This window comes from Diadema antillarum, unplaced genomic scaffold (genome assembly GCF_040938485.1).
Source record: "Diadema antillarum isolate AM-2024a unplaced genomic scaffold, OU_Dant_1.0 seq00000656_RagTag, whole genome shotgun sequence".
In the NCBI taxonomy this organism is placed as follows: Eukaryota; Metazoa; Echinodermata; class Echinoidea; order Diadematoida; family Diadematidae; genus Diadema; species Diadema antillarum.
This window is the reverse complement of record NW_027271568.1, coordinates 9,521-34,067: the sequence shown is the minus strand read 5'-3', so window position 1 is coordinate 34,067 and position 24,547 is coordinate 9,521. Positions and strand designations below refer to the sequence as shown.

General features: G+C 38.4%; 1 protein-coding gene across 1 annotated transcript; it reads left to right on the top strand.

The window, feature by feature from the left end:
• The first annotated feature begins 261 nt into the window (after window positions 1-261).
• On the top strand, window positions 262-24,320 carry LOC139736577 (V-type proton ATPase subunit C 1-B-like). The gene is made up of 11 exons (XM_071647324.1): window positions 262-461; window positions 9,297-9,382; window positions 10,175-10,269; window positions 13,633-13,724; window positions 14,635-14,733; window positions 17,330-17,398; window positions 18,898-18,990; window positions 20,278-20,371; window positions 21,753-21,850; window positions 23,766-23,901; window positions 24,194-24,320. Exons 1-11 carry the CDS (start codon window positions 262-264, stop codon window positions 24,278-24,280), a joined length of 1,149 nt encoding a protein of 382 aa, XP_071503425.1. The 3' UTR covers window positions 24,281-24,320.
• The last annotated feature ends 227 nt before the right edge of the window (window positions 24,321-24,547 follow it).

Sequence of the window (24,547 nt, the reverse complement as noted above, 5' to 3'; positions counted from 1 at the left end):
GGCAATTTTTTTTTGCTATTATTTTTTCTGTGTGCATTCTCTGAATTTGGAGAAACTTTCCCCTGTACACCAATCCAGTAATAGTGAGCTGCTGCACCATGTATACTTGTGTAGTCCAATCTGTCAGTGTCATACATTCACTGTTTAATACAGGTGGGACACGGCAGTAATGGGGATCAGGCTGCCAAGTCTGATTTGTGTATAAAGGGCTTTTTTGGATAGATGTGGTGAAATCTCTTTGTATGCTGCGGTTTGCTTCAGATGAGCGGTGAATTCTGGTTGATCTCGGCACCGGGCGAGAAGACGTGCCAGCAGACATGGGAGAGGCTGAACGGCGCCACCGTCAGGTTCGACCTGTCCATGAACTTCAAGTTCCCGATCCCGGACCTGAAGGTGGGAACGCTAGACACCCTGGTGGGGCTGTCCGACGAACTCGGAAAGTTGGATTCCTACGTTGAAAAGTGAGTGTGAAGTAAATATCAGTAACACGCCTCTACCAATCTTCTTTTTCCTTTTCTCTCCCATGAACGCTTTTCCATTCTCTCTCTCTCTCACTCATATTTTCAATACCATTTTATTTTATTAATTTTTCATTTCATTTTCCATTTCCAACTAGATCATATGTGACCGTGCATCACAAAACCAACAGAAAGTTGCACCCCTTGATATTACAAAATGTATGTGTGAGGACTAAAAAAAGGTCAAACGAGTCAACCAAGTCAATCTTGAGTTTTCCATATCTTTTGAAAGAGCTATTCTTCTACATTATTTCTTTGTTAGGAATCATAAAATGAATTGGAAGTTGTGTTTTCAGCAGTTTTTTTACAACTTTTTTTTTTTTAATAGAGTAGTGTGATCAGGTAGAGGTCCCTTTCCATTTCTTGAAAATCCTTTGCACACTCTCCACTTTCAACTCCAATAACTTTTGAAAGGATAATGTTACTGCTTTGAAAATTGGCATTAATTATGGACAAAATGTGTTGATATAGCGAATTCAATTTCAACTTAATCTGATAATTTCTCGGGCTTGGAAAGTTGGATTCTTACGTTGAAAGTGAGTTTAAAGTAAATACCAGTAACATCGCTACACCAAACATCTTCTTCCTTCTGTCTCCCTTGAATGCTTTTCCATCTCACTGTGTCTCTCATTTATATTCTCAATTTCATTTAATTTCATATTCATTTCATTTCATTTCATTTTCTATTTCCAACAATATAATTTACATAATCATTTGAAGCCCAACATGATTATCTTAGGGCAAGTCCAAGATAAGGTCCCCTCAGAAGGCAAAATTTCATCTTTGCTCAATATTGACATGTTTGGTATCATTTTGAAGCTTATGAGTTGAAGTTTTGATTTCCATGGAGGAAAAAATGATATTGTGTAAATTTATGCAAATTTCAAGGGCTTCATTTGCATAAATGTGAAACACAGCGTTACGTATGGGACATTTATAAAAATTCATATTAATTCAAAGGAAAGCAAATAATATGTGATTAATATGTGGACATAAGAAGTTCATCACATAGTTTAACTTGGTATGAAAATTTAGGGATTATGCAAATGATTATGCAAATTAGCTCGTGTCCTATCAAGAGATGTCCCATACGTAACAAAATGAGGTCATTTTTTTAGGTTTTTTCTGAAATTGCTAAGGTTATTTTAATGCCCTTTTGGAAAGTTCTAATTTATTGTTTAGAGAAATTAAATACCAGAGAAAAAATAAAAAAAAAATAAAAGAAATATTTTTTATTAGACATTGAAATAATGTTACGTATGGGACAAATGCGTTACGTATGGGACATCCTCATACATATTGCATGTGAATGCATGTAGCTAGCTAGGAAGGTCTCTCAGTACACAAATGGTCAATCATCCTGAAGAAAGCATCCCAACATTGTAGCTACTTTTTGAGTTATAGACACTTTAAACAATACATGAACTTGATTGAACAATTTTCAGAAAGGGGGAGGGGAAAATGGCAAAATACACAATGAAAAATCAGCATTAAAGGGATGGTCTAGTTTTTTGTAGAAATGGGGATTCAGTTTTCAACATTTAAAGAGATGATTGGAAACCAATTTATATGAATTACTTAAGAGCATAAAATCCTAAGACTAGAGGAATTCAAAGTTTATGTGATGGAGATCCAATTTGAAATGGTTGTGATATATATAGGAAAAAATAAAAAGTAAAATGATTTTTTTTTCATTGCAAGTGATACACAAATTGTCCTTATTCAGTTTTCAGTAGTAGCCACAACAAAAAATTCATGGGTATGCATACTGAGGTGTGACTCGATTCAATGACGTTGCTGACTGCTAGACAGACATCATATATCTACTCGATCACTGGGGTTTCACGCAGCAGGTATTGCTTATTTATTAAACTTAATATTTCTTGTGTCAAGTTGTTTTTTATTGAAACTAAATGGCAAACTGCCCTTCATCAATGCAAGTAAACACTTTAAACTATTCAGTGTTTCAGTAGTAACTATCCTGATAAAAATAGGGCATACATACTCCGGTTGGTCATAAAAAATATAGAATATGATTGAATATGATTATGATGGTAAATACATTGTATCTGGGGAATATTGTTCTCTTGTCAATCTGGATCAGTATTTGAGTAATTTCAACTGATTCCACCTCAATAATTATGCAAAAATGTGTTTAAATGGGTATTTTGCAAAATTATTTTGCAAAATACCCATAAACATGGTTCTCCACACACTAAACGAATGGGGGACAAAGGACATGCATACCCAGGTTGGTCATAAAGATATAAAAATATGATTGAATATGATTATGATGGTGAATATTTGGGGAATATTGTTTCCTTGACAATCTGGATCAGTATTTGAGTAGTTTCAACTGATTTTACTTCAATAATTATGCAAAATACCCATAAACATGGTTCTTCACACACTAAATGAATGGGGGACAAACTGTCCCATACGTAATTGTCCCATACGTAACACGTCATGTCTGTCTTTAATTAGAAGCTGTAATTAGAGCTTTTTGCCTAATGACATGAAACTTACCTGTGATAATCTTGAGTGTTGTGACTTTCATCACAGTGAGTTACAAGTTGTAGAATGATATACTTTCAGAGAGTTTTGAGGTTGAAAAAAATGTTCAAAAAAACAAAATTTTTCTGGTCCCATACGTAACGGCACATATTTTCTCTTCTAGAATATAATTGTCAAGGTCATTTTTCTCAATTTTTTACATGATTATACTTCTTCTAGATATCAATCACCATGATGAAGTTCAATATGATCAAAGGCCATTAACACTATTTTTCAGGTCATAAAAGTCTCTGAATGTCCCATACGTAACGTGCGCATTATCTTGGACTTGCCCCTTACAATTGTAACTCAAAATATTTTAAACATGTTCATCTGTACATGTATGAATTGTTATAAAGGGAGCAAATTTAAGCCAGGAATTTAATTCACGTCATGTATGTAATACCAGGAAATATCAGTATAAAGCGCTATTTAAATGCAATTATTATTATTATTATTATTATTATTGTTACTGATATATTATTATTATTATCATTATCATTATCATTATTATTGTTATTATTTCTATTATTATTGTTGTCATTATTGTCATCATTAGGTGATACGCTATCAGCGTATCACCTATTGTGATTGTCAAAATCTCTCTTTATTTCTTTTTATTCTTCTTTCTTTCTGGACAATTTTGTGTCGTCAATATCTCAAGAATGACATTACGGAATAACATGACATTTTCAGGGAACATGTCTCATGACAATATCTAGCCACAATGAGGTTTTCATGACAGTAACATATCTATGACGTCATCTAGGCGCCATTTTGTGATTTTCGGACCATGTTACATGATCGATCATAACTTCATAACCAAAGGTCATTTCTGTATCATTTTCGGCGGACATAAAGTTCAGGTCTCGCTTTATCTTACATTTTAATGCTAATTACCTAGGACATCATTACGTGCGCGTACGCGCGCGTCAAACTTTTAAAAGGCTCAAAACAACTTTCCAATGGGAAATCTCGAAGTTTCAGACAATTTTAAGCGTTCCGCGCGTTCGCGTCCGTCCGCACGTTTTCGCGCGTAGTGCGCGTAAGCAACATGAAAATGCACATTTTTTGACAGATTTGGATTCCTCATACATTAAGTAACAATATCCATTAATTTCTGATCAATTTTGACCTATAACAAAGGAATGCGCTGGCGTCAAAGTTGAAATTTCGTGTGCGCATCTGGGCAATTCCACGGTAACTCGCGTTACAAATAATGGGTACATTTTTGGGATAATGTGCCAATATCTTTGTAATTGGTAGGATCTACAAGTTACTTTTTTCATCATGGGTTAAGTAGACATACACCAACTAAATGAATCCAAAAAGAAAAATAAAGGACAAACATGTTGGGATTCTTGAATCATTTAATTTCGGTAACTCGCGTTACACAAAAAGGACATGGTCAATTCTATGAAGACCTCTTTTTGGAAAGTCTCCTCATACTAGACAATCTTGATAAAAGTTTTCCTACCTTGAATTGATAGTGGGTTAGGACTCATGAATTAACAATATCAAAGTTGAGTAACAATGACCTGGAAAAATGTAGGGAGCCTTTATGTCGGTAACTCGCGTTACGGTATTGAAACTCGCGTTACATTATGTCCACTAACACAGGGTGACACAAATTGATGACATACAATTGTTCTGATGGCACTGAATCTTGTGTTGAATAATCTGAGAGATGCTTATTTGTGTAGATAGTAAAACGAATAAATGTTAAACAAATATTTTACTAATAAACCCAATAGAAGAGTGTGTTTAAGACTAATAAGAGCTTCACTCCTCATAGAGACCTTGAATATGTTTGAATATATACTAGATGATATAGGTGTATTATTACATTGTAAGTTTCAGAGTGTGAAGATGAAAAATGTTGAAAGTCTTTAAAAAAAAACATAAAAGTATCAAACCCTTTGTATATACAAGTTTATGAAACAGCTTACAATCTTTCAAAAATTCAATATCTTTGTGAGGAGTGAAAACTACTTGTAGTACATTTCTTTGCAACTGATTGACAAAAAGACCAGTTCGTAATTCCACTTTGTGCATGAACAAAAAAAGAACATTTGTACGAACAGGCATTTTGGTTTGTAAATTCACTGACATAAGCATCTGTGATGCGATGATTATTCATGCGATCCGTATCTAAATGATGCTTGCCAGCACATCCACCTGACAGCAAGAATGGTATTTTGCAATATAAATGGAAATAAGCTGTTACTGCATTCAATACAAAACAATGAAATGGATGCCTGCTAAATTATAAACTGATTGGAGTATTCTGATCCCCTGATCTAAATGCAAGTTCATTCTTTTTTTTTTGAACAGAAGTTCCATAAATTGTTATGTCATGCAAGCTTATGCATTATGCTGCTTTGAAAACAAGTGAAGTGCCGAACCAACTGAGGAAAAAGAAAGGTCATTTGTACCAATGTGTACATGAGCTACAGTGTATACGAACTGGCTTATTACCCTACATCGACGTAAATAAGCACTGAATTGATCAGTGTTTTAGTAGTAGCCATGATAAAAAAGTCATGGGCGTACATACTCAAGCAGTATTCAAACTTACGATCTCCTGATCACCGGACAGGTGTCATCTCCACTAGACCACCGTGCTTTCGCCCGACAGCAAGTGCTGGTTCTAATCCTTATAACATGCAGTGGGTACTGCGTAATTATTCAAATTCATGAAATTCTTCCGTTGAGATGTTTTCATTGCAACTGATTGACAAATTGCCCTACGTCAACGTTGATAAGCTCACTGAATTGATCAGTGTTTTATTAGTAGCCATGATAAAAAATCATGGGCATACACCCTACTTGAGCAGGATTCGAACCCACAACCTCCTGATCTCCGGACAGGTGTCATCTTCAGTAGACCACCGAACAAGGATTAGAACTAACACTTGCTGTGCTTTATAGCATTCTGTAATAAAAATTCTGTAATACTGATGCAGGAAATTCAAAAGATAAATCTAATGGTCTCATTCACTGCTGGATACATGTACAGTATGCAGTGAAAGCCAGGCTAGACTCTTCAATGTGGCATGTGATCAGTGGCCTTGATGCTAATCACAGTTTATTAGGCTGCCCTCCTTTGTTTCAGTCCAGCATAGTGTGTATACAATGTAGCACTGCATTTGATTGTTTACACCACAATCTAGCTCAATTAAGTGCTAAAATTTGCTTATGTTGGGGGAAACTTGTGTTTGTAGTTGGTAACTCGCGTTACATGCCGGTAACTCGCGTTACATGGTAACTCGCGTTACACTTTTCATTGACATTTTTTAATGTGATAACAGTGTTTATTCAAGTCAACATCCTGTGTACAGTATCAGGGTGTGATGAATTTAGAAAATTATGATTCCCAACAAATTACCTCCACTGCTTCCTTCAGAATGAAAAATATTTCTTGTTTCGGTAACTCGCGTCACATGGCTCAAGGGCTGAACTTTCATGTGGTGATTAGAATTTTTTGAAGGTGGCATAAAAATTTCCTCATGGGAGACTGAAGTAGAACCAATTTGCTTCTTTAAAATAAATTAATTGAAGTGCTAGCAGAATTTTTCTATCAAAAAAAATTATATCAAGTTACGCATGCATTTTAGCAATTTGGATGACTGAAAAATTGTCTTCAACATTTGTAGCTGTTTCTCGGGAAATATTTGACCGATTGATATAATTCTTTGAGTTTCTTTAACTTCAATATATGGGTAATACATAATGAGTAATTCTTTTGCAATATGATAAAGTTGAAATTTTAGTGCCATGTCCACATTCCCATGGAGTTGCCCATCTATGTGGAAATATAGCGAAAAACATGTCTGTTTATTTCGCCATAGCTCTTTAAAACGTCTGGTGACCCTATGTTTTTATATTTACACAAAAGCGTATGAATTGGAAATAACGTTTCAAGTATTAATATTTCCATAAATACATTATGACGTCATCATATCATCATCTGAAATCAAAAAAGTGGAATTAATTTTTTTGAGGTACTGTTTCTGACATTCATTTGCTCGTATCTCTGTTGTTTAAGCTCAATATTATCCCAAATTCAGATATGTTGTACTTTGAACATTTGCCTTTCAAGTCCATGTCATGGTTTTGAAATTTGATGACGTCATCATACCTTAAATTGTTATTAAATGTAAAGACGCAAAATCGGACAAGTTTACGTGTATTGTCTATGGGAGGTGATTTTTTTTTAGACCATGATGCATTGACTTGACAACGTTTAAGCACCTTTATCTCAGCTGATTTTGCTCCATTTCCTCTGAAACTTAAGTATGTTGTAGCTCGGACAATAAGCTGCAGTAGCCATGCATTTTATTCTTTGAAATCTCCTCATCAGGTTGACAATTTTGCAATTTAAAACTGAAAATGAGAATGGAATGCGGACGAAACGATTCCTGATTCATCTTTCACGTACATAAGTTTACGTTCCTCTAATTTTCTCGTCGAGACGTATGGCCGAGTGGTTAGAGGCGTCGTCTCAGAAACGTGAGGTTGCACACGTACGGGTTCGAACCTCACAAGAGCACGAAAGAAAATAATTATTTTTTCCCCTTTTTTTTTCTTCAATGGAGTACTACACCTTCGTCCATGTAGAATTCACGTTTGCATGTAAACACACCTATACGCACACACTCATACAGTATACCTTTGTTTTACGTTGGAGACTGCATTACTTCAACTGCCGCAAAATTTTGCGGGCTGGGCTTTTCAATCTGATCTAGTATATTGTATGGAAATGAAATTTGTTCATATCAATTCAGTAACACAATGTAGTCGTGGTTACTTTGTGCTGATTTATACATGTAACAAGCTATACATTGTAAAAAAAGGTATTTGCATTGTTCCTTTAAGTCAGTCTTCTGTATTGATGATTATTTGTCAATTAGTGGTTTTTGTGGAGTTTCAGATAGTGATAAAAAGTATGGATGATAAGTGCAGCAATAATTCCTACAGTTACAATGTAGTTCAAAGTTGTGTTACAGAGGTTTGATACATACATTTAGCATTGTGTGTGTGTATACGTGTGTATACAGGTTGGCCATATGACACATTCTAGACAATTAATCTTAATTGATTAGCAAACGTGATCAGCTATGGAACTGAATATGGTACTAATGTATGATGTTAATGATTCTAATTAAACTGTGACGAGTTTAAAGGGATAGCTTAACTGTGTGTAAAAATAAAGCAATCATAAGGAAATTTTAGGGCAATTTGATAACCATGCCTATAATAATTTCATACAGGTACTAATAGCTGCCTCAAGGTCATATGATTGATCGTCATGTCAATAGCAAACTGACAACGTAGGATGAGTATGTTATACATTGAATAACTGTCTTTCAAGTCCATATCGATGTTTTCTAATTTGATGACGTCATCATGCTAGAAGTTGTGATTAAAGGCAAGATACTGAAATCATTGAAGATTATACGTTAAGTCCATGGGAGTTGATTTTCGTTTTTTAACCATGCATTGACTCGATAACGCTCGAGCACCTTTACCTCACTTGATTTTGCTTCATTTCCTCTGAAACTTAAGTATGTTGTAGATGTTGGAGACCACATTGCTTTATAGACTGCTGCAAAATTCTGCAGGCTGGGTTTTTCAAACCGATCATAGTATGTAATGACGACGACGAAGGTGTTGTACTTTGAACAATTGTCTTTCAAGTCCATGTCATTGTTTTGTACTTTGATGACGTCATCACACTGAAAATTGTGATTAAAGGCAAGGTATCAAAACCAGCCGATTATAGGTTGTATGTCTGCGGGACGTTTTTTTCCCCGAGTTGCCAGAAATGGCCTAGCGACATCAATCGTTACAAGGCCGCATTTCCATCTAGCAATGCAATACAATGTTCACGCGGCCACGTTTGTTGAGTGGTCATTGACTCTTCCCCTGTTATATCTATACATTGTTTTTTTGGGGGGGTTTTTGTCTTAACATTTTCGTGGATGTCCCGTGCCCGAGTGGTTAGAGAAATGGTTTCGCATGCAGGTTCAATATAACTTCAAGGTGCTTATATCACATTCTTTTCTTTGTCGATCACAGATGACCGACATCTGATGACCCCAAGCGTATCACCTAACTCGTCCTCAGTGTGACGAGTTTTCATATCTCGTTGTAATTGTATTTTTATTATTATTGTTTTATAGAGAATAGTTATTTGGATAAGCTGTTTCTTCCCCCTCCCAGTATCACCCACAAACTTGCCCACTACCTTGGAGAGGTTCTGGAGGACCAACGAGACAGGCTGGCAGAGAATCTCATGGCCAACAGGAGTGAGTCGACAGTAGTCTCCTCTTTTTTACTCGGTCATTTTTCTCTCTCTTTCATCTCAGATTTTGGCTGCCCTTGTGGATAAAAATACATGTCCTTCAAGAGTTTGTAATGACAGGGTAGTGGAACATTATTACAAAAAAGAAAGAAGTAAAAAAATAGTTAAAAATTAAATATTCAGTGAATTTCACATTCTTTTATTATTGTTATTTTTTTTATACGTAATGAAACATCTTTAAACTTACCTCCTTCATTGGTCCAGGGGAAGGATATTACCCCTTGGAGCATGTAAGGTTGTCAATAAAAAGTTGAGAGAATAATGTATTTTTCATTAAAATGCTGTACAGTAGGTGTGTGGCATTCTCTTCACATTTCCTTATGTCACACCACTACTGTGACATGAAGAACAACTGTAGCCTTCTTATCCAGTGACAATGGCAAAAGAACTTAACCAAAACTTTCAAGTTCATGACTTTTGAATAGATTCTCTGATTTTCCTTGTGTCGCTGTGATCTGCTTTTAAATAATATGTATTTTGCTTAAATGACTAAATTAAATCCTATGAATATTTGCAGTAAATTCCTGTGTAATGTCGGTATATTTTGTAAACATGTATACACTCTTCCTGAAACGTGTGGAGGCGACACTAAGCAGAAATCTGTGGTATAAAACAGGTTGAGAGGATGTTGCAGTGCCTTGCAAAAGCCTTAAGTCAGGCCCTTGTAGTAGCTTTGTGTAGATATATTTTGGGCCCTCTCCTTCTTTCTAACTGGCATCCGTGTCATTCATTGCAGTGGACCTGACCACATACATCACCAGGTTTCAGTGGGATGTGGCCAAATATCCAATCAAGCAACCTCTGAAGAGCATCTCAGAGATCATCAGCAAGGTAAGTGAGATGCCCGTTGCCATGGCATCCAATTGCCATGAGATCCAGTTCCCTTTGTTTTCCATTTCATACTATGATGTTTGAACTACACTGACCAGTGGTGATCAATGAAGGTGCTGATGATGGTGGTGATGATGGTGGTGATGATGATGGTTATGATGATGAAGATGATGATGATGGTGATGATGATGGTGATTGTGATATAACCCAAGGAGATGATGAATTGATTCCAGTGATGATGGTAGTGATGAAAGTGATGGTGCGAGTCAGAACAGTAGGAGAAGATGATGATGGTAATAATGAGGACGATGAGGGCGATGATATTGCTCAGTTGGTAGCACGTCTGCCTTCAGATCCAAGGGTACCGGGTTCATTACTGGAGTCTCACTGAGCAATGTTGTGTGTACAAGCATTCTGTCTCCCCTAATAGGAGGCAAAACACTTTGTCTCTCAGATGAGATGTTAAACGGAGGTCCTGTATGTGAGTTAGCTCTGACTCACACACTTGTGTGAGATCCCACTTCATCCATTCATTGCAAAGAATAGCTGCTAACCTGGGTGATGTGGTCCCCCTACTGACACACATTACAGGCGAATGATGCCAACCCCTTGTGGTGTGCACCAGGTGACTAGCAATAGTCAGCAAACGGTATCAACCAGGCACATTGTGCCATACGCTTAAATGAATGAATGAACGAATGACGATGGTGATGATAGCAGCGATGAGGATGATGATGATGATGATGATGATGGTGATTGCAATGACAGTGATGATGGTGATGATGAAAAAAAATGCCCAACATCAACTTAAATACATATAAGCACTGAATTGATACTACTAAAAACACTGATCAATTCAGTGCTTATTTACGTGGATGTAGGGAAATTTGTCAGTCAGTTGCAAAGTGAAAATATGATCGATGGTAATGGTACTGATGAGAGATGAAGAGGCAGAACATCAATAATGAAATGTACAATGTATATGATGCCCATTGGATTGGTATGAAATAAGCACAATGAATTCCTCATTAATGATCTTATAGATAATGATTCTCGTATTGTTGATGGCGAAAATTACAAACATCATCATCCAACATAATACAGTACATGTAGAGTACGTAGCAAATGTCAGATGTGTGCACTGGCCAGTTTGTGTGAACACTTTCCATATGGTTTCACTATCGAGGAAGCAGAAAGCACTTTTGGTAGGAAGTCCAGCACATGATTTGAAGACTTATAAGTAAGGGGTTACATCAAGACTAAAAGGGAACCCAAACCCAAAGAGCAATGTGGATTGAGTGAAAGCTGCAATGTTAGTAGAACACATCAGTGAAAGTTTGAGGAAAATTGGACAATTGATGCAAAAGTTATGAATCTTTAAAGTACTGGTGTTGGAACCGCTGGATGAGGAGACTATTAGAGGTTAGACGTATGCGTGGACAACAATATAAAGAAAAGATAAAGAAAATTCCACAAAAACTCACTTTTCTAGCATTATGAAAGATCACTTGACTAACTGCTTTCAGAAAGCAGGGGGAATAATTACTACCCTTAACATATGTCAGTATCAACTTGATGGAATGTGTAATTTTCATGAAACATGAATTTTGGTGGATTCCCTTTATAATTTCTTTATATTGTTGTCCAAACATGACGTCATGACCTCTAGTAGTCTCCTCATCCAGCAGTTCCAACACCAAAACTTGCTGCATATAAACTTTTGCATTGATTGTCCGATTTTCCTCAAACTTTCACTGATGTGCTCTACTAATGTTGCTGCTTTCACTCAATCCACATTGATTTTTGGGTTTGGGTTCCCTACCCTTAAAGGCAGCCGATCGCCGTCCGTAATGGTACGTAAACTCCGAACGACCGAAGTTTGTGCATGCAATTGCGCAATGCTACCACTGAGACAAGTGTGTGTGTGTGCGTGTGTGTGTACGCATCATACACAAACAATATCACCGCGAGCTGCCGTGATTGGAGGAGAGAGGCCAGAAGACGCTGCGGCGTGTGTGTGTGTGTGTGTGTGTGTGTGCGTGTGTGCGTGTGTGTGTACGCATCATACACAAATATTGTCACCGCGAGCTGCGGTGATTGGAGGAGAGAGGCCAGAAGACGCGTGGCTCTTTCGGCCTCTCTTCATGTGCATGCGCACTGAGAGTGTGCGTCCATTCGGAAGCTCTCGTGGCTCGCTGGGACAGCCATTTTGGGTTGGGAGATAAGCACAGGGAGCTCTCTTGTAGCCTACCGTATTTTCGCTGACCCATTGAGCCAGCGCTATTCTCATTCGGGGGTCACTACGTTTGATACAGAATGGGGGAGGCAGCGTGTTGCGTTCGTCTCCGTGCCGCACAAACCACTCGCCACGACTGAGTGTCTTTAAGAGAGAATGACAGAGAGGTGAGGCATTCCGTATTTACTCAGCCATCATTATGTCACTGCCATGAATGGCTTTAGATCAGCGATAGTGCCTCTGTCTGGAAAGCAGTTGGCGATGCAGATACAAATTTCAGCTTAGTTCTTACTTTTTCATTGGATGTTCATGATAATACATACAAACCCGTTGAAGACGAGTCCGGAGTATACTCGGGCAGCGGTCTATGGGAAGTGCGGGTTGTAGCAAAATCAAACCGTCCTCAACGGGTTAAAGGACAAGTCCACCTTCATACATTTGTATACATGTGGATTGAGTGAATGCAACAATACTAGTAGAACACATCAGTGAAAGTTTGAGGAAAATCCGACAATCCGTTCAAAAGTTATGAATTTTTAAAGTATCTGCGCAATCACCGCTGGATGAAAAGACTACTACAGAGTATGATGTCACATGCGTACAACGATATAAGGGAAATAAAAAGAGAATTTCAAAAAACTTTACTTTTTGAATAAAGTGCATATATTTCTTTGACTTGTTACTGACATATGTGAAGAGTTATATTATTCCCCTTGTGTTCTGAAAGAGAGAAGTCAAGTGTTCTTTTGTTATACAAGAAAAGTGAAATTGTACGTTGAATTTTCTTTATACTTTCTTCATATCGTTGTACACATGTGACATCACAAGCTATAGTGGTCTTCTCATCCAGCCTTGACCGAGCAGAAACTTAAAGAATTCATAACTTTTGAACGGATTGTCCGATTTTCCTCAAACTATCACTGATGTGTTCTACGAATATTGCTGCTTTCACTCAACCCACATGTCTATGAAGGTGGACTTGTCCTTTAAACACAGATCTGAATCATTGAGAGTAAGAGCAAAAAAGAGAGCCAGTGCTGTAATTACATTCATTATTGCACCAAGTCTCATGATTTCACTCCAGTATGATTTCTTATTTGTTGATCTGTGTGATGTTCATCCTACAGCAAGTCACCCAAATGGATGGAGACCTCAAGGCCAAGTCACTAGCCTACAACAGCATCAAGGGCAACCTGCAATCCCTGGAGCGGAAGGCAACGTAAGCCCCTTTCACTTTCTGCCCTTCCCGAATTTCACCACTTTTGTCTTTGGGATACATTTATATCCTAAACTGCCCTACTTTGGCAAAAGGAAAGCAAGTGACATACCATCCAAATTTGAGTTATTGATGTTTTCATAATTTACATAATGAGCTCTTCTCCCAGGCCAAATTTCACGCAGAAACACTCATCCTACTAAGAGATATGTTAGATAAGACATCATGATAGTCCATTGACGTCAGTGTAAATGGCAGACACATTTTGCTCTTTTACGAGAAATGTCACTTTTGTCGCTTGCTTCCTTTTGCCAAAGTAGGGCAGTAAACTTCAAGGGGCTTGTTCTCTGCTGGGTTTTTTCTTTCATAGGCACCTTTGGCAAAAACAATGTGGGTTTGAGCCACAGATTTCCTGAAGCAACTTCATGGACATCATGAAATTTCAAAGCATGGTTTCAACTGAACAGAACGTGCGCAGTGAATGAGGAGCTGTTGTACGGAGCTCGTTGGAAAACACCACAGATTATTATAAGCAAATACGAAATAAATCTATATATAACCCAGCCACATCTGTAGGCAAATGGTGTGGGACATCTAAGCATGATTGAAGCGCACATTCACTGTGTGCGAAAAATTAGCAAGCAAAAAATATGCAAGCTTTTATTTGTGTGGAAGAATCATGTCAAGCTAAATATGCACAAATTCCCACAGTGCATAAAATTCCACTTTCACAATAGATTTTGATATGCCTGAGCCTGCCCTTTTTAGCAGTTGCTATACTTTGGCATACACATGCTGCACTACTGCAGTATTCCAACCTTTGCATTATGGCATGAGTTTGCTATTAAAACGCTGCACAGTATTTTCTGTATGTTTAATACATGGATGTACTTGTCTGCACCTCTTCTCTCAGGGGAAGCTTGCTGTCCAGAAATCTTGGAGACATCGTCAAGAAGGAAGACTTTGTGTCGGAATCCGAATACCTCACCACGCTACTCGTTGTCGTTCAGAAGTGAGTAACAATAGCATCACAAAGTTTTTTCATCATTAAACATGTATAGGTAGCAATGGGCTCAAGACGGTAATAGGCGACTGCCTTGCAATCGACTTACTCAGCTTTGATTCTCATTAGACCTGTTGAAGATGAGCTGATTTTGCTACAACACACACTTTCCATAGACCCCAGCCTGAGTATACAAATGAGGTCCTGAATATAAGAACGACCCAAGTCCAATTTTTGGCCAAATTCAGTTTGACATGGGAAATTGTAGCTTATGAATGGACTCATCTTGTGTATGAATGATAAATCCTAATTACCCCCGGAAGTGCCTGAAATGAATGAGTTAAATCTTTTATTAATGTAAGAATGACGGACTTGGGTCATTCTTACATTCATATTATAGCGCCCTCTCTCGTCCTTCTCTCATCTCTATAGCAGAATATCATGTATATGAATCAAAGAACGACCCAAGTCCATCACACAAAATGGCCTCTCCACAATTAATGTAAATGTTAATTGTCATAATAATATATGTTCTAATTAGTATATGTGACCCTGCACCTCAAAACAAACAAAAAGTCGCCAGACATGAATTTTTAGTTAAAACCATATTCTGAAAGAGCAGACTTAAAGCTTTAAAATGATATATATGTCAAATCAAATGGACTCTCCTAGCCTATCTAAATATTGGAAAGTAAGCACAAACTCAGGAAAAGTGTGAACTGAGAAAAGAGGCTCTGAAGTACAGTGTCTATTCAAGCGCTTAATCTTTACCAAACCGTGCTGGCTGTGCGATGAATGGGACAAAAAACAGGAAGTAAACCACCAGAGTAACAACAATGAAAGAATAATCAGATTAAACTGAAATTAAACATGCCTCATTAACACATTCTGTCCATAATTAATGCCAACTTTCAAAGCAGTAGCCCTATCCTTTCAAAAGTTATTAGAGTTGAAAGTGAAGAGTGTGGACAAGGTTTTTCAGAAATGAAAAAGGGATTCTAAAGACACACCTAATCACACTGTTCTACCAAAAATGTTCGAGACAAACTGCTAAAAAACACACTTTCCTGCCCGTTATATGATACCAAATTTTAGCATAATGTAAAAGAAGACCCGCTCTTTCAGAAAATATGAAAAAGTCAAGTTCGGCTAGGTTGACCCATTTCACTTATTTTCAGTCCTCACGCAAAATCAGTGTGTGCGACTTTATGTTCGTTTTGAGATGCACGGTCACATATACAATGTTGCCTTCCCATCACAGTTAAATAGAATATTATTGGACAAATAAAAAAGATATGAAGTTTTTTAAAGTTTACTCGAAATGGTCTTCCATGGACTTGGGTCGTTCTTATATTCATATACTCGAATGTACTTGGGACATGTCTTCAACGGGTTAAGTCTAGCTGAGAAATGTTGTGTGTAGTCATGCTGTCCCCTCTAGTAAGAGACAAAACACTCTGTCCCTCGGATAGGACAGTTATAGATGGAGGTGCCACTTGTGAGTTAGTTATGACTCATGCAAGTGTAAGATCCCACTTCATTCAGTCATCGCATAGAGCAGGGTGCTAACCCGGTGAAGTGGTCCGCCCCACACACCCTCACCAGGTAAATAGGCTAACGATGCCGGCCCCTCGCCGTTTGCCCCTGGTGTCGAGAGTAGTCAGCAAAAAGTGTAAACCAGGCGCATTGAACCAAACATAGAAGATACTTGTATTGCAATTGATGAACAAATTGCATTACATTGACATAAATGATAATAATGGTAATGACTATGACATTTTGATGATAATAACAAATAAATCCTATCAATTTGTAAAGGAGATTCATCCCAGGAAAGTTGTGCCAACCTTTAAATGGTAATTGGAAGTGTTAAAATCTTGAATTTAGAAGGGAGATGTAAGAAATATTGTGCATCTCGAGCTAGATCGAGGAGAAAGTTTGTTCATTGGTTGAACATTAAATTTGATGTTAGCAGGAGGCTACCCTTGTAAAAGGAGGAAATATTACTCATGACTTTTGCAGTTCTAAAGACTCTCTTCATCTAAATATCCCAACATGTAAAACAAAAACATTATGAAATCAAGCATTTGCTTTTGAAGCTTCCCAAAATGTGAAATGATATGCCATTAGAAATAAGGATATCCCCAGCTTTAACCTTATTTAAATTCAGCCTCAAAAACATATTCTTTTCTTTCTTTTTTTTTTTCATTGAGCTGTTCAGCATTGTTAAGCTTATCAGCCACTCTCGGCAGAAGATTATTCTTTATATACAGACACTAATCACTACTTCTAGGACCAAAAATTTAAACTGCTTATTTATCTTATTTTCTTAGTTACTGATGAAGCACACATACTAGATCTTTTAAAAACTCTTGATATCAGATAAAACCTAAGAGTATTATTTGGCAATGCTGCCTGACCAACGGGCACCTCAAAATCCCCTTGGAGAGAAAATGATAAAGTTGTGGCATTATGAAACAACATACAATCTCCACGCTCTGGTTTCTTTTTTCAATGTTGTAATGTATACAGGGTTCTGCTCTTTCAAACTGGATTTATTCTAATCATTATGATTACTATAACGTCTATTTTTATTCTAATGCAGGAATGCTTACATTGACTGGCAGACCAAGTATGAGAAGCTGTCAGACATGGTGGTACCAAGGTCTAGCAGGTAAGACTAGCTCATTCTTAGTTGATAAATTAGCAGAGTGGTATATAGTAGTTGTTCACGCAAAGATGGTTACTGAGGTCTAGCAGGTAAGACTAGTCATGTCTTGATCAAGATATTGGCAGAGTGGTAGTAGTTGTTCTCACAGAGATGGAATTATGGTCGTGATCTTACTGAGATCTGGGGGTGTTTCATCAACGTTTGTCAGCGCTGACAACTTGAATCACCATAGTAACAGTCAGTGACCAGAGCATCTCAGCCAATCAAAACCAAGGATTTTGCTGAAATTGTCAGCGCTGACAAACGTTGATGAAACACCCCCCTGGTAAGTGCAACAAGCAACACACATACTCTTTGCTCCTTCTAGCTATTAAACCTGTGTCATATATTGAACAACTCTTTTCCTTTCCTCTTGTCAACTCTGGTTTATGAGGGTTGTTTTAAGTCAAACATTATTACCTTTCCCAAGGGAGGTGGTTATCTTTTCATTACAGTTTGTTTGTTTGTTTGTTTGTCTGTGTGCAAAATAATTCAAAAATTTGTGTATGGATTCAGATGAAACTTGCAGGAATGGCTGAGAATGACACAAGGAACAGATGATGAAATTTTGGTAGTGATCTGGAAATTTTTATGGATTTCATGAAGGATTTATGATATTTTGGCAGGTAGGGTCAATGAACTTTGGAGTTAAAGCTGCACATTCTTGAGGTTTTCAAACGCGCAATAAAGTGCATGCTCTAGTTTCTGTTAGGGCAAGGCGTACCACGCAGCTGAAGGTTTATGATGTAAGAAAGGCTTCTATATTGGGAAATGTGGTGATTTTCAGCATGCATACTACTAGTATGTATGGGTGGAAATCACTGATCTCTCTGGAAGAGCAAGATCATCGGTAGAAATGAAGTAGCTGCTTGGCAGAGGTCTGCGCTCTCAGAGTGCTTCTCTAGTTGTAAAGTAGACTGAATAGCACATAGAACTGGGGAAAAAAAAGTGAGAGAGAGAGAGAGAGAGAGAGAGTGGGGCCGATAATGCATCTTTAGTGAGTGCATATCCATTAGATATGCACCCCAATTAAGTGGAGGATATACCGGAAAATCAGAAATGTTTGCATTTGTGAGATTTTCACAAATTTTGTGAGGAGCCAAGATTTGGAAGATTAATATGCACATGACAGTTTTTTTTTTGTCTACACGAGTGCAATTTATGCTAGTGGTAATTTGTGAAAGTTACGTGCTGCAAAAAAAGCTGTTAACTCCAATTCACAGAAGATTCATGCTGCAGATATTTCTGGTTTTACAGGAGCAAAACAGTTGCAATCTCACAAGATGTAAATACCTAGAGGTAAAATGTCTCATTTAGAAGTTATGTGTAATACCCCTTTTTATGTGATCAATCTTTGGTAGCACTGTAATTTGTTGCCAGTCCAGCCCTATACTGATGAAGACAAATGTATTTGTCATATATGATAACTGATCATGTTGCCATTTCTTCCTCCCTGCCATCAGAATGATCTATGAAGATAGTGACCATGGTCTTTACAGCGTGACCCTGTTCAAGAAGGTCGTAGACGAGTACAAACTCCATGCTAGGGAAAACAAGTGAGTTCCCTAGGTTAACCCATTCTGTACCAGGGTCTTTGGACAGTGTGTAGAATGCTATGGGGTTTTCTGTATCAATCAGCACTCAAAGCACTCAATGGGTTAAAAAAAAAGACTGTCAGAGATAAAGATGGATTGATAGATGGAAAAAAGAAGAAGAGTGGATGGATGATCCTTCCCTACTATCTATTTCTGAAGACATCTATCATAATGAGGAACAGTCACAGCACATTATCAACTCTTCCATGAGTTACTCCCTTAATCCTTTAGATGCCAGGGACTTTGGACAGTATGTAGAAAGCTATGGTGTTTTCTTCGTCAATCAACACTCAAAGCACACAAAAGGTTGAACGTTGTATTTCTCAGTAAAAAGAAAAAGGAAAAAAAAATGACTGTGACGGGTTCAGTGTATCAATTCAGATACTCAGATGTGAATCATGTTCTTACTGAGGTGAATAGTTGATTTTCTGAACAGGGTAGATGTGTAGCAATCACTGTGTTGTAAATTTCCAGACAATTGGAAGGCGTACATTGTGCTTCTTTTTCCATGTTCATGAGTGTGGGTGTGTGCTTGATTCAACATGGTTTAAAAGAGTGGGATTTAGCTCATTGAGGGAATCAATAATGAGAGTTGATGTGGGCAAAAAGAGAGAGCTTTGTCATAAATATCCTGTCATAAAAAAGACTGTGAAAACTGCCCTGCTGGACTGGCTTGATGGCACATACACCCAGCTTCATAAAGAGAATGCAGAATAAAAGTTTGGGAGAGCTCAAAATGAAAGAGATGACCTATGAAGATATTCCACCCATTCCTTACCGGTATATTGTGCATCGTTCTACAGCAAACATGTAGCTGTAGAACACAATTCTTTGGTCACTATTTTCAAGGCAAGAAACAGATCACATCTGATGTAATTTCCCTGAGACTACCCTGCCTATACAAAGGGAGAACACTTCTGAACTATATAACTTGCATTGCACTAGGTATTGGGCAAGAAATAGCCGCCATACAAAGACTGATGATAGACAGAGATGTTTGACATGTCATTCTGTACTGAATCTTGAATGCATTTCATTAGTTATTAAGTAGTAGTCAAGTAGTAGTTGTACATATGGAGGGAAGTCCATAAGTAGCAAGAAAGAATAGAAAATTTGTAAGGAGCCACTTGGATGACAGATCATGATAGTTTCTCTCAGTAAGGAGGATTATGATCATCTATGCTTGAACACGTACCCTAAAGTTTATCACTAGCACTTTCACACCCAACATTTTTCTCCATTGACCAGGTTCATCGTCAGGGAGTTTACATACAATGAGGAAGAACTCAACGCCGGCAAGAATGAGCTGAACAAACTAGCAGCAGACAAGAAGAGGCAATATGTGAGTCTGTGTGTTCTACTTTAAAGGTGCATGGTCCCGGTGTTTTAGTCAAATGCGTAAGCGGGCGCACGGCGCAAGTTTCCTATAGAGACCTACGCTATCGACTCCTCTTTAGCGCTTACGCTTTGGCCCACTTTCCCGAGTCCGAAGAAGTCCGATTCACTGCAGTCAGTGGTCGGATCACAGTTCGGCTCATGATTCGGCTGAGGGGGATGACAGCTTTAGCAAACTTCTTTTGTGATGTCATAATAACAGGCATATATGCACGCACCCTGGCATTACTACAGACTGCGCGATGCGTAGAGAAGACAACGAAGGCAACGTTACTTAGCAACAGCTACGCACTTTACTCTTGAAGACAGCTCAACTTTGGTAATCTTCGTATCAATGCTAACGGTGATCGGCAGTATCATCAACAGCGCCCTCTACACTACCGGGACTATGCCCCTTTGAAGGGATGGTACAGTATTGACGGAGATGAGACTTGGGCTTTTAAATTTTTGCATGATACCAAGAAAACACTTATGAAATATTACAGAGCATATCATTTTAAGAGGAATTCAAAGTTTATTTGATGAAAATCTGGTTTGGAATGGCTGAAACATCCCAAAACAATGTAAAACAAAGCGATTGTATTAAAAGGTGGGTCACACGCTTTATTGCATTTGCTCTGTTTTGGATATCTCAGCCATTTCAAAACCAATATTCATCAAATAAACATTGGATTCCTCATGCAGTTACATGCTCTTTCATATTTCATCAGTGGTTTCTCATCATCTCACCAAAAAATGTTAGAAACCTGAAATTAGGTCTCAACCAAAACTATACAATCCCTTTAACCTGTTAAGGACGAGTCCTGAGTATAGTCGGGCAGGGGTCTATGAGAAGTGCTTGTTGTAGCAAAATCAGCCTGTCCTCAAGGGGTTATTGAAGTGTGAAAGTGAGCTTTATTGGTAATGCATCTTTCTATCGATGAATAGATCCAGGGTTTAAGACTCAGACAAACTGAGACAGTTGATCCAGTGTGGTCGTGTGAAGCATCGTTCTAAACACAATACCTCAAAATGTTTGTGTCAGTTATTCAGTATATCTTTACAACATATGCACGAAATGGTAGCAGTGTCATCAAGCTCAGATCTGCAATAGGCAAATTCAGAAATTCAAAGCTTTACATGATTACATTGATTGCCGATATCATTTCTGAACCAGAAATTAGCTGAGGTCTTATTGTCATCTTCTTATAACTGTACCAATGGCTTGACTTTGACGTCTTCAAGTCTTCATGTCGAGGTTATTACAATAAGACAAAATCTCGGGTGAAGGTTCAGAGAAGTTTGTATGAAGCTTTGTTTGCCTTGTTTATCTTGTTTCACTTCTGAAGGGCCCCCTCGTGAGGTGGTTGAAGATCAACTTCAGTGAGGCCTTTCAGGCTTGGGTCCACGTCAAAGCGCTGCGAGTCTTCGTTGAATCTGTCCTGAGGTGAGTTTCATCGGATACTTTGTGGCCAAGGTAGTGACTGTAGTCATTTGAGCAAGATGCATGGATTGAAATCCTGATTGACTTTTAATTGCATACAGGAAGATTGGAGGATTTTCTTGAATTTCTGTGCAAGAATACTGCATCTAAAGGGTGTGTAAATGGCAAGACATCCTTGCCATATTGGAAATGAGGGAAAGCATGGTGTAAAGAAATTGTGAAATTACGAACTTCTTTTTTTTTTCAGCAATGCATGATTATGTGTAGGAGTGTCTTAAATTTACAGGTCTAACACAAAATTAACTTTCACTCCCATGATTTACTGACACTGAAGTTTTCATAGATTTTACATGTATATCTTAGATGGTTTGCATAATATTTCACTGATCCAATGTTCTATGCTTAGTGCAGGCTCTGTGCAGTTTAATGTCTGCCTTTTGATAAAATGCAAAGCATTTGTTAATTGCTATGTACAAATCGGCCTTGTGATGTGGATTCTACGACAGGGCAATGGGAAAGCTCCATAGACCATATTTATTGACCTGTAACTTCCAACGTTCTACGAACCACACAATAGGTGCGGTCACACTACGCAAAACTAAGTGTAGTTTCACTACCTGACGTTTTACTTTGGGCAAACTTCTCGAGAAGTTAGCAGTGAAATTTCCTGCGAAATTTCCTGCATGCAATTGGGAAGTTTCTCACTTCTCACAGAACTATGTGTAGTTTTGTGTAGTGTGACCACGCACTGCTGAAACTTTGGGACATTATAATGGATTCATTTGTGTTGTTTATGCGCATTGTGTATTGTTTTGTATGCTGTGGCATGTTTGGATTTTTTTTCCTCCTGGAGTTTTGTATCACTGAAACTATGCATAGTTTTATCTGTAGTGTGACTGTGTGCTCAAACTTCTCGACGTTATTAGGAAGCATAGCGTAGTTTGTGGCTAATGTAACATCATCACAGGATGAGAACCTTGTAGGTTGTAATTTTGTCCCCTTTGTGTCGAGGTCTATATCCTTATGATTTTGATTTGACAAATTATTGTACATTGTACTACCCCAGTCTGGATAGCAGTTGAAGCGGCCATGCAGAAATTCAGTCCACCTTTTATAGACCGATTCGGGTTCGTTGAGGGCAGCAGACAATTTGTGGCACTGGGCGCAGCCATGAGCTCATTTTTTGGTGTCCCAGCCGACCCCCCCTCCTCTCCCGCACCCCCTGGGCAACATGTTTATCGCGCACCTGTATCAAAGGTTCGCGCATTTAGCAAGCATTCGCGCACTCAGTACAAGACGCCCATTGGCTAAAACAACCATGCATCAGTTTTTCATTCCGTGCGCGGAAGGCGGTGGGGGAGAGGGGAGGGGGGGTCGGCTGAGACACCGCAGTAATGACGCTGCCCATGCCAAAAATACACATAGCGCGTCACAGAATCGGTCAATACTCCATGAATGATCTCTTCCAATCATGACCTTTGAACTCTTCTTCCCATCTATCTCTAAACTTCACTCTATTCATATCTGAATTCCTTTTCCAATTGCCCTCTGAACTCTTTCCATTAACCTCTGAACTTAATTTATTTCTGACCTCAGAGCTCTTTCAATTGACCTCTGAACTCTTGTTTCAAATGACCTCTGAACTCTTGTTTCAAATGACCTCTGAATTCCTCTTCCAATTGACCTCTGACCTCTGAACTCTTTCCATTGTTGTTGTTTTAAAGAAAGAAAGAGGAGAGAAAAAATGGGGCCCTATACAAGTACTTTGCCCCACATTGACCTGTAAACTTTTTTTTTCTTTACCTCTGACCTGACAGCTTTTTCAATTGATTTCTAAACCCGTTTTCCTCAGACCGGTGAACCCTTTACTCCATTAGCATCTCACCATTTTCTCCCATGACCTCTGACCTCTTGACAGGTATGGACTTCCTGTCAATTTCCAGCCGATGATCCTGCAGCCGTACAAGAAGACGCAGAGAAAGCTGAGGGAGGTTCTGACCACGCTCTACGGTCACTTGGACGGCAGCAACCTGACGGGGAAGGACCCTAAAATGGTATCAAATCTCCAATCCTATACCACTTCTTCAAATTGACAAACGCCTGCGAAAAAGTTGTACATTGTATAATTCTGATTTCTTTTCTGTGTAGCTTCTTCAAATTGGCAACTCCAGAATGTTGAACTAGTTGAAGTGGGGGCCCTTTGAATCTGTTGAGTCACAGCTATACCTTGCTTTCTTTCAGTGATGAAAAATATTGATTCCGCAAAAGGGGTCACAATTTCTATGATAGGATTGAACCGAATTCTATTCATGGCCTGTCCTGTTTGTCGCCCTCTCTCGTCCCTAGGCTGTTGATGTTCCAGGCCTGATGTTCGCCAACCAAGAGTACTACCCCTATGTCTTCTACCCAATCCACATCAATTTCTGCGACTAACCCTCGTTCAACTCTCATCTCGCAAGGAAACCCCATTCGCGTCCACACGACTGGGTGCTCTACTCGTCACACTGTGAAAACTGCCCATCATGAAATTCCATAGTGCGGTGTGCTACCCAAAGGGGGAAGTTCTCACTGGGCAAGTTCTCACTGGGCATCTTTCTACTTACATGTCCAGGCTGTTTGATGAATCAGCCCCCTCTTGCATTTCACAGAGGGCTGTGTGCACAGTAGGGGATGGTTTCATGATCTCATTGCCTATGTGCA

Coding starts and splice junctions, on each gene's coding strand:
- LOC139736577 (XM_071647324.1), top strand. CDS start 262: ATGAGCGGTGAATTCTGGTTGATCTCGGCACCGGGCGAGAAGACGTGC. Junction 10,270..13,632: donor TCTCAGAGATCATCAGCAAG/GTAAGTGAGATG, acceptor TTCATCCTACAG/CAAGTCACCCAAATGGATGG. Junction 17,399..18,897: donor GTGGTACCAAGGTCTAGCAG/GTAAGACTAGCT, acceptor CCCTGCCATCAG/AATGATCTATGAAGATAGTG.